This window comes from Corticium candelabrum, chromosome 5 (genome assembly GCF_963422355.1).
Source record: "Corticium candelabrum chromosome 5, ooCorCand1.1, whole genome shotgun sequence".
Taxonomy (NCBI): domain Eukaryota; kingdom Metazoa; phylum Porifera; class Homoscleromorpha; order Homosclerophorida; family Plakinidae; genus Corticium; species Corticium candelabrum.
In genome coordinates this window covers 7,440,504-7,454,051 of record NC_085089.1, presented here as the reverse complement: position 1 = coordinate 7,454,051, position 13,548 = coordinate 7,440,504, and the positions used below count along the sequence as shown (strand labels likewise).

General features: G+C 40.1%; 3 protein-coding genes across 3 annotated transcripts in view; 2 read left to right on the top strand and 1 right to left on the bottom strand.

Moving 5' to 3' along the window:
• Positions 1-8,397, top strand: part of LOC134180462 (lysophosphatidylserine lipase ABHD12-like) — a 9,434-nt gene extending 1,037 nt beyond the window's left edge. The window contains exons 4-13 of the mRNA XM_062647614.1: positions 104-223; positions 284-314; positions 6,845-6,890; positions 6,957-6,992; positions 7,086-7,179; positions 7,400-7,437; positions 7,750-7,903; positions 7,963-8,041; positions 8,103-8,218; positions 8,287-8,397. Of these exons, the coding sequence (XP_062503598.1) occupies positions 104-223; positions 284-314; positions 6,845-6,890; positions 6,957-6,992; positions 7,086-7,179; positions 7,400-7,437; positions 7,750-7,903; positions 7,963-8,041; positions 8,103-8,218; positions 8,287-8,308 (736 nt within the window). The 3' untranslated portion in view covers positions 8,309-8,397. The remainder of the gene's footprint in view (positions 1-103; positions 224-283; positions 315-6,844; positions 6,891-6,956; positions 6,993-7,085; positions 7,180-7,399; positions 7,438-7,749; positions 7,904-7,962; positions 8,042-8,102; positions 8,219-8,286) is intronic.
• LOC134180461 (uncharacterized) lies at positions 4,290-6,788 on the bottom strand. The gene is made up of 4 exons (XM_062647612.1): positions 6,493-6,788; positions 6,334-6,384; positions 5,979-6,189; positions 4,290-5,656 (listed from the first exon to the last, which is right to left on the bottom strand). Exons 1-4 carry the CDS (start codon positions 6,556-6,558, stop codon positions 4,602-4,604), a joined length of 1,383 nt encoding a protein of 460 aa, XP_062503596.1. The 5' UTR covers positions 6,559-6,788; the 3' UTR covers positions 4,290-4,601.
• On the top strand, positions 8,287-12,480 carry LOC134180460 (actin-histidine N-methyltransferase-like). The gene is made up of 14 exons (XM_062647611.1): positions 8,287-8,355; positions 8,415-8,551; positions 8,611-8,718; positions 8,806-8,897; positions 10,537-10,596; positions 10,665-11,056; positions 11,110-11,224; positions 11,284-11,358; positions 11,415-11,514; positions 11,571-11,637; positions 11,698-11,783; positions 11,835-11,949; positions 12,006-12,045; positions 12,118-12,480. Exons 2-14 carry the CDS (start codon positions 8,452-8,454, stop codon positions 12,262-12,264), a joined length of 1,497 nt encoding a protein of 498 aa, XP_062503595.1. The 5' UTR covers positions 8,287-8,355; positions 8,415-8,451; the 3' UTR covers positions 12,265-12,480.
• The last annotated feature ends 1,068 nt before the right edge of the window (positions 12,481-13,548 follow it).

Here is a 13,548-nt window from a genome sequence, read left to right as displayed (position 1 = left end):
TGTGTGTGTGTGTGTGTGTGTGTGTGTGTGTGTGTGTGTGTGTGTGTGTGTGTGTGTGTGTGTGTAAATCATGTGAACTACTGTTGTGTTTATGTTTGTGAAGGCAAATAGCACCCAGTACTTCTCAAGTTTCTGACAAAGTGGAGAGCAATGAAGACTTTGATGCTCTGCTGAGTAATGGAATGCCAATTGTTCTATATCTGCATGGCAACATGGGCACAAGGTTTGGATTCTAAATCTGAGAAAAACGTGTGTTCTCACAGTATAGTGTTTGTAATTTTAGGGGAACATATCATAGAGTTGATTTGTACCAGGTGAGGATGTAATAAGCATGGAAAGTGGCAGCTAGTAGGATCAATCTATTCTGTGTACAATGCATCTTCAATTCTTGTGTGTGTGTGTGTGTGTGTGTGTGTGTGTGTGTGTGTGTGTGTGTGTGTGTGTGTGTGTGTGTGTGTCTGTGTGTGTCTGTGTGTGTGTCTGTGTGTCTGTGTCTGTGTGTAATGGAACTTTTTGAAAATACTGCCACATTTTCTGGAGTCCAGATTTTAGATAAACTTATTGATAAACAATTCTACTGCTATGATATAGTATTTTAGTATGTATTGAGTGGCTTAGTGCTCGTACTCACAGAGTGTTTCTACTATGCAAAATATTTTGGAAGTTACTGTGCTACAATTTGAAGGGAAAGTCTTCATGTAGTTTACCAGTATTGCAGACACAACATTTCATACATTGACATTTATAATTTGAGTCATTTCACTGTAAAATCTTATAGTTGCTTAGCATCCAAGTGATGGATAAGCCTGCCATGTTAATTAATACATTTAATACAGTTATCCTTGAATCATGTCTTACATAAAACTGTTGTGTTTGATCCATGAGTTTAGCTGGTTACATGGTGACACCAACATGCCTGTCACACATGCACTTTGCTGGAATATTTTAAATAGTCATACTAATCGTGTATGCTAGCTGGACGAGTTTTGCCAGAGACACTTTGATCATGCATTTATACACTTTCACATCATACTTTAATTAATTTGGTTTATTTTTAATCAAAGGGTGTGGAATGCAGGGAACTTGGTATGAACAAGATGAGATGAAATGCTACATAAGAGAGCTTGATTGACGTAGAACAAGAAGTACATCAAATTTATTTTACCCGTTTTTTACCCTGTTACCCGTGCATTGTTTTGCAATCTGTCCATCTCACTGGAAAGCAGACCTCTTGCAGATCGTTTGTTCCTTGAATTTGTTAACTTTAGTAGTTCATTCCCACCAGAATGGAATCATTCAGAAGGGTGTGGTTTACTTATCTAAAAAAGGATGCTGCAAACATTCCTTGCCTTCAGGTTTGGCAGTATGCTACAAATATCACAGAGACCATAAGTTGTCAGTAGCTTAGGGCATAGCTAGAGGTTGCTGTTGTTGTACCTCAAGTGTCTAAAAGCCTGTGGTTCAATAGGATATGATAGATGCGTCATAGGGTCAACTAAGTAGCATTATTTTAAAATTTTGGTGTTGGCTAGAAGAGTAATGGAACACATTTATGGATATCCGTAGCCACAGGGGTAACCTATGCACACTACAGTACATTCATCCCCTACCTGATAGTTGAAATATTTCTTTTAGTGTTTGCGGTCGAACTGCCAGTAATCAAACACATTCTCTTGAAGTGGTCTGTTCTGAATTTATTTACACAACTTTGTGAAGTTGGTTTGGGGCAACATCCATGAATTATTATTGGATGTCATGAATTATTATTGGATGTCATGAATTATTATTGGATCACTTTGTGGGACATCAGGGTAGAATGATTGACTTGTTGTTTTTGCTAATTGGTTTGAGGTCATTGGGCATCTAATAATGTCTACTGCCACAACCTTTGTTAGGATGGTTTAATTTTAAGTGCAGGAGTATCTTTTTTGTGTGTTTATCCATTAGTGGTCTAACGCAATCTCTTGATGTAATTTTATACCAGATGGTTTGAAATGTCTACTACCTATCAATATCAGAAGCATATCATTTTCCAGATTTCCTTGCTGTGTAAATTTTTGCGTAGTACTATAGTACTGCAGCTGTCTGTTTGTCATGCATGAATTCATGCATGCGAATGCTACTCAACACACACTAATATGTCTTCATGCTTTCATGTCCAAATACACGTAGGCTGCATGAGCACAGAGGAGTTGTTATTGCTGTTCTCGTGGGAAGATACTGGTCTCATGTTACTCGATTCTGATGGCTAGTGGATGGTCACATTATATCACTGTACTTTGTTTTTCAAAATTTTAATCATATGTCTAGTAGAGCTTATTGTGACATTAAAATATTGGCATTCTGTTACTACTATACTACTCTCCGCTTGAACTTGTAATTGTGTCATATAAGAATGACAGGTCTCACTGTCAGTGGCCATTACCATGCAATTCAATGAGCAAGTTGGATATCGGGTTGCCCTGTTCCAACTTACAACATTTATCTACCAGATTCATCAGACTGTGAGTCAGCCTGAATTACTTCTTCTCTCAGATGAAAGAACTTATGGTCATAGTTGTCTAGAGACACCACGTGACAGTAGAACATGGTTTTGTCTTGCTTTTATAACTTGGCAGCATTTACTAATGACACTGTAATTCTATATATTTTGGTGGGTAAAATTTATCATATCAATTGATTTGTTTATATTTGGCAAATATTGATATTTGGGATGATGTCTCGGATAGAATCTGAAGGTTTGCCACGTTGCTTAGGAAGTTTGCCACGTTGCTTGGGAGTTGGATTAACAGTGATGTTGGCAATTTGTATTTGCCAATTTTCATTTAGAACTATAATTCCATAAATGCAGTCTTGGACATGGTAGCTGACACCGGGCCATCTAGGAGGCAAGGCAGTTATGGTGGCACTAGTTGCAGCATGCACTACATTATGTTTGATACGGAAAAAGTAGTTGCTAGTTTAGTCAAGTTTTTTTGTCAAAAATTTGTCAGTTACTGACAGGCAGGTGTGAAGACAAACATTTATGCAGATTTGTTTTTAGTCAAGATGCACTTAGTGTAGATTTATGTATCTCACAAAGAATCTTGATGCTGTAGATACTTGCTCAGGCAGTGTGAGTTGGTTATTGGCAGTTAGTTTAGTTGGTTCACAGCATTCACAGGCATGTGTGGTTGTCATACAATATAATTCTATAGTTGATATGTGCTCATTTATGTCAAGTTTGGATAAGTCATATCTCGTTAGTTTCTTTCAAGATGTCATGCAGGTTGATTTTGAATTGGTTACTAAAGCAGACTACTTTGCATCACCTCACATGTTGAAAGGCAGCAAGCTGCTCAATCAGACTCAATACATGAAAGTACAACATCTATACAGCTTGCAAGCTCTAGAAAGTTTTCATCTAGTGGGTTTCATTAGTGTGAGTTTGCCCACCATTGGATGAGTCATGCATGCATCATGTAAAAAAGTTTAAGTATTATGTGGATAAAGTGAATGTGGTCTAGATGTAATTCTATGGGATTGATTGGAATGAAAACTTCCTGTAAAGCCAGACTTCATTGCCCAAAGGCTTTTGGTGCTGCTGCAGTATGCATTAACTTCGGCAGGAACCTGTTGGTATGTAGAGTGGGAATATGGGTGTAGATAGAGAGTGATGTGTGACAGTGGTTGTTGTCTCTACTCTGGTTGGTGCAAATTCTTTGCCAATACTGAACTAAAACTGCACAATTGCCCACTTTCTTGGAGCAAGTTATTTTACACCGACTATGCTAACCTTAATTTGCTCAAGATTATTTCTACTAATTAATTGGTCTAATCAGAGGAATGGGCGCCTGTGTTTCTGTGGTAGCACGGGAAATAAACAAGTAGCTCTCTTTATTAAAGCAGGATGCAACTCTGTGTGGCTTCAAAATTGATTACCACAGAGTAGTGACAGACGTCAGTGGAACAGAGTTTTAGTGACAGGGACCAATAGTTTTCAATAGGTGCTATTCCTAGTAGACACAGAGTTATCTATCCAGACAAGGTAACATTAGTCCTGAGGAGACTAGGAGTTCTGTCTGGGATACCCTATCTATGCAGAGGGGTACCACATCTATGTACACTGAAACCAAATAAATGAAGATACAGAGAAGCTATTGCTTTAGCTGGTAGAAACTCAGGGTGCCAAGTCATATACCTCTAACAGAATGATTAGTGTGGTCCATTTGTTGAAGGAGCTGATGCTTAGCTAGGTCACTCTCAGTGGATATTAGCTACACCAACGCGTTTCTGTGAGAATCAGGACATCGTGTTTAGACTTATGTATTTCTTGTCAAAGTAGCAACTTTCAACAACTCGGGGAGTTTAGTACAAATCCACAACCTACACACTAGTAGTTGCCTCATAGGAAGCACTTGAATATCTAAAGAAATAAGGACTGCTACTCATCACGTAACAACTCTAGTTGAATAAAATATTATGAAGCAAGTCACTTCAGTCATTCGAATATAGGAAACTAAGTCTCTCAATGAATATTCTATGTGCAGTATGAGTCACCGATTCTCTGAATCTAGTATGATCCTGTCTGCTCCTGTCAGCTTCCGTTTGCTATTGGTAAGTTATTCTGATGGGCACTTTCTCTTTGGTATGGTAGATGGTACCAATGTCTTCGCTGGTCTGGGTGGGATGGGGGGACTTGGAGGAGGATGCTGTCTTGCTGCAGTGGATCCGATGATTAAGTGTGAGTGGGTTCGTGCCGTAGTCAGTATTTTTGTATTCTTCATCATCTGCGGCCAGGCATCTGAATGTGACCTTGCAGTTACCAGTTTCTTGGAAGGCGGGAATTGTGATGCAGGGCAGGTCATGAATACGAACACATCTTCTGTATCACGATTGTCATAGTGTGGCCCCAGAGGTTCATCTCCATAGTCTGTAGATCTCTTGTAGGCATCTAGAGAACCACAGCTGGCCGATGAGACTGGGTAGTCGAGCAGTGGAAGGCTGCCTTTTTGTAGTCGACTGCGAGTAGGCCTATGATGGGATGAGATGGGAAGACTACCTTGTCTCACTGCTGACTCGTGGTGATGGTGAAGTATTGGAGGCATTGCAGTAGTGAGCACTCCCGAGTTGGATCGGGTACTGAAACCAGAGTCAGGATGATCACAGCTGACAGACCTGGACGACCACTTGTCATCAGATACTGACGTATTAGTAGCTAATGTGTCTGGTGACAATGCTCTGTTTAGAAACACAGCCTGACCATGTTGTGGAGTTGGAGAGGGTGAATGTTGTTCATGCCCTTGATGAGCAGCTAGATAAAATGTTTTTGTGTGTCCAGTGACAGTGTCTGATTGTGACAAGACATTTTTATCTTGCGATCCAGTTCCACAAGCAACAGCGCAGACTTGTTCAAATATTTCCTCGCAAGCAGAGGCACCCGATCCAATGGTCAGAAAGACAGGATCCGATGCAGTCTCTTGATTGCACCCTTTACATTGCTGCAACCACAGTTGAGGTCCACTGGTGCCAAACGAGTGTAGACTGACAACCTTCCAGCTGTGAGTTGGAAGCGAAGTAACAGGACACATGAGCACGAGATCTCCTTGGGTAACACAAAGAAGACGGTCCAACGGGAAGACTTGTTGACACGACGTCATTTGCACGTAATATGATTCTATCAAAACAAAACAGCGTTCAATAACCATTGCATTCTCCAGCAGTACAGTATGTGAAGTGCTTCGGAAGTGAAATGAACGAAAGGCCAAGCCAAGCCGAATTCCTCGAATGGTTTGCGGCGATCCGCCTATAGAACCCACCCAGAAACCTCTCCTGACGACATAGCAAACACTGATACCGAGACTGTTTGCTCAATGCCAGCCATCAACATAAATTTAACCCACCAGACATAAATTCAACCCACCAGACCGGCATGAAACGAGCAAAATCGTTCCGTAAAAACCGGATACGCGATAAAACGTGTACAGACACGTTCTTACGTTGGCTCATGATTTCCTGTATCTTTGCCATCCAAACGATTTTCTCCCGTTCATTGTCGGCTTTCAAGTCGTACGTTCTTCTTGCCTTTGTCATCAACTGGAAAGAGCGCTTCTGAGATGATGTGAGACTAGAGACGCTTGAGAGATGTATCTCTCCATCGAGGATTGTGCACGAGTGATCTTTGTAGAAGCGAAGAGAAAACGACGAACTCTAGCAGACACACCGGCAAAGAATTAGACAGACCGTACACCTGCATAAGACCGCCGCTAATTTCGTAAAGAAATCAAGAGATTTCCTGGGGGAGAGGCGGCTGACAGTTCCGCGTAGGACAGCTAGAAGTGCTGTGACACATACCTGATTGACACCGGGTTGTTGTTGTAGCACGAACCATCTTTTCTTACGGGTCTAGACAAAGAATGGTTTTCATTAGAAGCCCGAAAGCTAGCCGCTTCGCCACCTGTTGGGGGCGCCTAGCTAGCTAAACAGCCAACGAGTAGAAACCGTGTCTTTTACCTTTAGAACTTGTCGTTTAGAGATGGCTAGACATCCTTTGTGTACTATAATTCCTTCTTCGGCCATACAGACGCACCTCTATCTGACATAGGAAGAGCTAGAAAAGCAATGAGTGGAGGTGCACGACCTCTAATCTGAAGTACACGCGAAACCGGAAGAGCTGTCGGTAGTGACCAATCAGAGCTTGCGCTACGTAATCGGTACACTCACCTTTGAAGCCACTCCTACTTCCACCCACCTATGATTGTGTAAGAGTACGTACTTGTACACAACGCAGCGTTTGTATCTAGATCCTGCACAAATCTAATAAAATTAATTATCGACTCCTTTTGTTCTTGTGAATTTTTTGTAGATTTTGGCATCTCTAGGTTATCACGTGATAACTCTAGATTATGCAGGTAAAATTTCTAGTTTCAGACATTCTTTTTTTCAACGTTCTATCGGATCGTTAATATTGTTGCTAGGATTTGGAGATTCTCCAGGGTGGCCAACCGAAAGAGGTGAGGTGTTTATGAGTAGTCCAATGCAAATCATTAAGAAGTAAACAGGAAGCATAAATAGTTACGCTAAGGTGTGGCTTTGTGCGCTTGTAGGAATGGCTGATGATGCAAGGTTGGTATGGGAGTGGACGAAGATGCGAGGTGACAGGAGCCGGATGTATGTGTGGGGTCATTCACTAGGAAGCGCGTAAGAACTGCACTGTAATGGCAATATCATGAAGTATACTGCATGATGTGGTGGGATTTTGGTTGGCAATCATGGTCTCTTACGTATATGTACAGTGCAATAATCTAGAGATGATACAACATACCGGATGTGTTGTACTGTAACACAGCTGACTCCATAGGAACGAAGTCTCACACCATCTTTGTAACACATAGAACACTAATGTTGTTGCTGTTTATAGGGCTACAACATTGCTTGTTAGACAACTGTGTGATGAAGGTACACATTGATGTAGTACACATTTTGTATTTATAAATCAAAAGTTTTTGACAATGTGGGTTGAAATTACATTGCAGTTTGTTCATATTTTCATTAATTAATTAATGGAAACTCGCGTGTTTAGCTACAAATTCAACAACCTACTAAGTTTTTGTTATATGTCAGGAAGGGGGTGGCTCCGTATTTGGTTAAGCTTTGATGAGCAGTCAATCAGTCATCTTTACTATCGTTGCAGTGCATGTCTTTGAGTACTTTCTATATTATAGGTTGACTAGGTTTAGTCATTTTGACATGTGTGTTGTTGTCATGTAGGTCAAGGGCCAGACGGTGTCGTGTTAGAAGCACCAATAACAAGTGTTGAAGATGCTGCCATGAGCCATCCGCTTTCTCTTCCTTTTCGCTATCTTCCCTTTTTCCGTTCTCTGTTTCTTTCTTCACTGCCGGAAAAATTTAATTCAGTTAGCAGGTCAGCTTTTCCAAACACCATACAAGCATTTATTTGTACTTTAACCTGCATGTGTTTAGGGTTGGTGATCTCACATGCCCAATTCTAATAGTGCATGGCTTATTGGATAAAATAATTCCTATCGAGCAAGGAGAAGAGGTCCTTTTGTTCTCACCGATGTGATTGATTGAGTCAAATTTGATTGTACTCTAACTATTAGATGTACAGAGCTGCCGTGTCTAAGAGGTCAGATCCTTCTCAAGTCTACTTTGAGGTATTTCATGAGGCAGGGCACAGGCAAATAAAGAGCTTTTCAAAGTTGCGCTCAATCCTGAAGTATGCACGCTACTCTATATTTTCTGATACATCTAGTTAATTAAGTATTTTGTCAATATGGTTTTTAGACAATTTATTCCTCGATCATGAACATGACTGAACAAACGACTTTAGTTATTTTATTGATGCTGATTTCTGTTTGTATTGTTTGAATAGATATGTACATAGGCTGATACTCACACATTTGACTGTATAGAAACTAGCGCGCTTTACATGTGGACGGGACTTTCGTGATGGGAAAGAAAAGTCGTCGATCAAGGCAGAAACAGCCACAACCAGAAAGTTTTAGGCCTGATGCTGAAGTCATGAGATTAGTAGAAGAGATTTTTAGAGGTACGAGGTGCCTGATTTCGTATTGGGGCAGTGTCACGTGACTTGAAATTGACGTCTAGGAACGACCCAGCCGCCTGGAGAAGACGAGTGGGAAGACTTTGTTGCTATACGGAAACTTGTAGATCAACTTATTGACAAACAGAGCGCGTGCAGAGCTTCAGCAGATGGTGTGTTTATTTTCTTGCGTGTCTGCATGTGTACACGTCACTCGACAGTAATTTATTGACCTCCAGACTACTTGCGTGTATCTACAGGGCACGAAGCTGTATGCGAGGATGGCAGTCGGGCAGATCGGTTTCCTGCGTTTAGAGAGTGGTTAGTTGCTAACGGCGTGGATGTGCATTGCGTAAGTTGTCGTCACGTGTAGCTACAGTACACACACAGACTGTCCAAGATTTGCGGGGACCCTCCGTCGCGACAGTGCGCTATGTGCAACCAATAGTTAGGGCCTTCGAGGCTTGGAAAAGTAAAATACAAATTTATATTGGCATGTGAAACAGGCATGCAGGATGTGACTAATGGTGAAAGAGGAGTGAGTCAGCTGTTTGTTCTAGCTTTTTGCATAATTTGCGCTACCTGATGGATCCTTATTTCTGATGGATCCTTATTTCTGATGGATTCCCGTCGGAATTAGGAAAACTCAAGTCAAATTATGGACACCCTGTACACATGCAAGTAGACTGTTAATGTAGACAGACAGGCATACTGTACAGATTATAGAAACACTGCCGAGTGTGATAAAGCACTGAACTGGTTTCCATTTGCAAATGTAATTTTGTGAGTAATTTGAAACATGTTGCTTGCTGCACATGGCCCAAAGTTCTTTTGAAGACACGAAAGTAAATCCCAACCTCAAATAAATTGCTTTTGACACCAACTGAACATTTTCTCCAGTGCTTGGAAATAGATTACAGTATTTCTCATGCTTTTAGCACAGAGTTGTGGCATCCAAAAGAACGCGTACAATACAAATCACTGGTAATTATAGCAGAGGCGACAGATTGATGTGTATGTCAACTTTTTCATTCTGTTTCTTTGTATTTAAACGTTTTACGAGTTACGTTTTGAGAAAGAAGGACCTGATCTGTTTGTCAAGATGCAGAAAAGCAATAGTTACTGTATGACGTTCTGGAGGTGGTACGTTTATTGCTCTTTGACAGTAAGGCAAGAGTAATCTTTGAGAGAAAAAGCCTTCGTTATAAGTTATACTTGTGCATATGCATGTTCTTAGCTCACAAGGTTTCTTTAACAACTATGATCTTGACATTGCTTATTAACAACAATAAAGAAGCAAGTTGAGTGCATTGCTAATGATTGCGGTAATGAATCATGCAACATGGTCACTAGGCGTAATTGTAAGGGTATACGTTGATAACATTGTGCAAGTGCAGTAATGACTCAATCAGTGCCGAGGATTAGGCATTTTATTATTCTTCATTATTATCGATGTGTGAAACACATTTAGGTACAGTAATGTGTGGTGGTCATGTGATGTACTACTGTACATACGACCTGCTAGGCAATTGTGTAACACATGACCAAATAAATGTCCTGTATGTTTTTTAAATATGGTGGAGCTGCATAGCTATGGCATGCGGAGGGTTTGCACTGTAGTGCTTCTTTATTAATTGTTAATGAGTTTGGTCATCAGTGGTTTGGTTGCTGGATATACACGGACATTAGCAGTTGTTGGCACTATTGAGTTTTTGGGTATTGACTAGTGTATGAAAGTCTATTTATTATTATGTAGAAAAAAGACTGATTTGGCAGATAGACAGACAGGCCAAAGTCATTCAATGTAGAAAGGTAGCCAGCATAGCCAAAGGGTTTCTAAAGTAGAGAGGGCATATAGTTTATAAGAGTTGGTGTGTGGTACGTGTGCATACAGTATTACAGTACTTCCTAGTAGTTGTATAAGTAGTTCTGTTTACTAAGCAATGCCACAAAATATGCCAAGCTAGTTTTATTGATCTTTTAATTCACAGGTTGATTTTATTGAGTTTCCTGGTGTTGGATTTGGAGTAAAAGCACTTACTCATATTAAGGTAGTTTTATGTGTTTTTTTCATAAATTAATTTTATTTAAGTGGTTTTAATTGTTTGATTGACTGCAGGAACATGAACAGTTTTTAATGATTCCTCAGAAGCTAATGATCACTGCAGTAACTGCCAGTGAATCTAGACTAAAATTCTTTACAGAATCAGACCACCTATTGCAGACTATGCCTAATGTTGCTCTGGCTGTGCATCTTGTTTGTGAGCAATTTAATCCAGATTCATTCTGGAGACCATATATTGATGTCTTGCCAGAGACGTTTGCAACTCCTTTGTATTACAATGTTGAAGAGATTAAGTTACTTGAAGGAAGTACAGCTTACATGGAAGCTATAAATCAGTCAAAGAGTATTGCCAGACAATATGCATATCTCCTGAAATTGTTTCTTAAGCACCCAGAAGCCAAGCATCTTTCTGTGTTCCAACGACCATTTACATATGAAGATTACAGGTTGCTTAATTGAAAACTTTATTGGTTGATTATGGGCAGTTTGTCCTTTGAAGATGGGCTACATCATGTGTAATGACAAGGCAAAATAGAATTCCTATCAAGGATGGAGAGGACTCTACTTTGGCTCTTATACCTGGATGGGACATGTGTAATCATTGCGAAGGAGCCGTATGTTATTTTCTTTAACAAATTTGATATCAGTGGTTAAGTACTGAATTTATTTACAGATAACAACTGATTTCTCTCTTGCTCAGCACTGCTGTTTATGCTATGCCATGAAGGATTTTCCTGTTGGCTCTGAGGTCATCTGAAAGTGGTTTTTGTGTTTATTCATGCACGACATGTTGTATCTCTGTAGGTTGTCATGTGTTATGGTCCTAGGACAAATGCTGAATTTGTTGTGAACTCTGGATTTTTTTATGACAAGAACCCAATTGGAAGACTTAAGATTCGACTAGGTTACTGTTTTGTGGGATATTCTGTACATTTCTGTCTTGAAACTGTTAGTTTTTAGGTGTAAGCAAAAATGATCATCTTTTCGGATTAAAAACTCAACTTTTGTCTCATCTTAATATTCCAGAGTAGGCATTTTGGGATACATAATTAATCTTGTTACAGTTGTTTATGAAAAGATTATGCAGGTCTGCTTCATTTTGTATTGTTGATGAACAGTATCCAATCACATTGAATTTATTGGCGTTTCTACGAGTATTCTGTATGACTAATGGTAAGACTTAGTAGTATGTTTGGTAGCATAAGTAACACACTTTTGTTGCAGATCAGTTGTTGGAAAGAGTGCAGGCAGATCTCTCAAAGATCTCATCCTTACGAAGCCCAGTAAGTAAGGTTAGTTATGAGAACGAGAAAGGTGTCTTCACGTTTTTGGAAACGAGGTAAACTATACATAAATCTGTTATTAGCAGTGTTAATACCTACATGTGAAACTTAGATCATCACTGCTACTTCGTCGGTATAAATCTACTGTTGAAGTAACCAAAGACTTCATGTTGTAGTGTTTACTTATATGTGCATGATGTGTTGTTATTTTAACTCTCATTCAGGAAGATGAGGCATTGTTGAGGAAGGGGGATCTAACAGTCTTTGCTACAAATGCAGTCAAGTTGCGTAAACAAGAAAAAGAGATTCTGATCCGGACACTGCAATTTGCAAAGTCGCAGCTTGAAGTATTGAACATAGTATTGAAATAGCTTTGCATGACTATAATGACTATAATAACATAAGTTGATCTAGCAGTAACAAAAGCAGCAGCAGCAGTATTAGTACTACAGTATCTACACTTGCTTAACAATACTTGCTATATTGCCAACTGTCTACAAATCAGTAGCAGCAGTACCTACACTTGCTCAGCAACTTGTCTATGTCGTCTTTTCTGTCCACAACCTATGTTAGACTAGTTACTTGAAACGTTGTGAATCTGGAGACTTGGTGCATTGGCACGAATCCTTGTCAGCTGTCCAGAATGTACTGCAGCATTCACTTTCACAAGACCAGCAAGAACATTTTTGCCCAGCTGGTTTGCATGAGTTGCTGTTACTTGTCTTAGTGTTGTCTTCTACTTTAACAGCAGCACACCAACACTTGCCATGTTTATCTGAGATCCATTTGTTAGTGCAACAGTCTATAGTACACGTATTGCAATCACACATATTGTCTGCAGTTGTGCAGTTGGTGTTGGTCCAGTTCCAACAGAGCTCATTCCAACATGTCAGACCATGGCAGCATGTTGAGTTAGATAGATGGGAACAGCTGCTGCCAATTGTGCCACATGTGTCACCATTGACTCCTTGGAAATGGCCCAGTAGTCCAATGAAAACCTTTGCTGAAAGAAGCACAATCTGTAGGCGCGGTGCCATGGTAGCTAAAGTTCAAGAAGTTGATCTCGATCACAGGAGTAAAACAACTCTAAATGTTTAGAACAGTACTGTACCTGCGTTTAATAGCAGTGGCTAGGGACTGCGTTTCCGTAGGGGACTGTTGATTCCTTCTCTAGAGTAAATTCCAAACAAGGAAGGACTGAGGTTCACAGTCCCAAGCCAAACTTGATTTGTAATTTGTTTCTAACCTTGCAATATTAATATATGGTAATTGCTAAACGCTTGGCCTTTAGTCTGGTTGAAATTGTGCAAGGATGGAGTTTAATAAGCTAGGACACTACCTTTTGCAAGAGTCCGTGTAGGGACTGTAGACAGTGTTAAGTACACATGTACAGTCCCAGTTGGGTACGTCTCCCTCGCAATCCCCGGGATGTTTGTGTGTTGATGCTATGCAACTTTCACTCAATGTTATTGCAGGATTTTGTCATAGCTAGGACTGTCTGGATGCAAAATCAAAAGTCAGCTTTTTGAAGAGGGCAGTAAGGTCTACGAACAAACTATTACTAGGGAATGGGATGGTATGAATATAGAATGTAGGATCTAGAGGTTGTTGTATTGGCCTTTTTGTGTATGTCCTAGATTCATTTGTTGTACGTG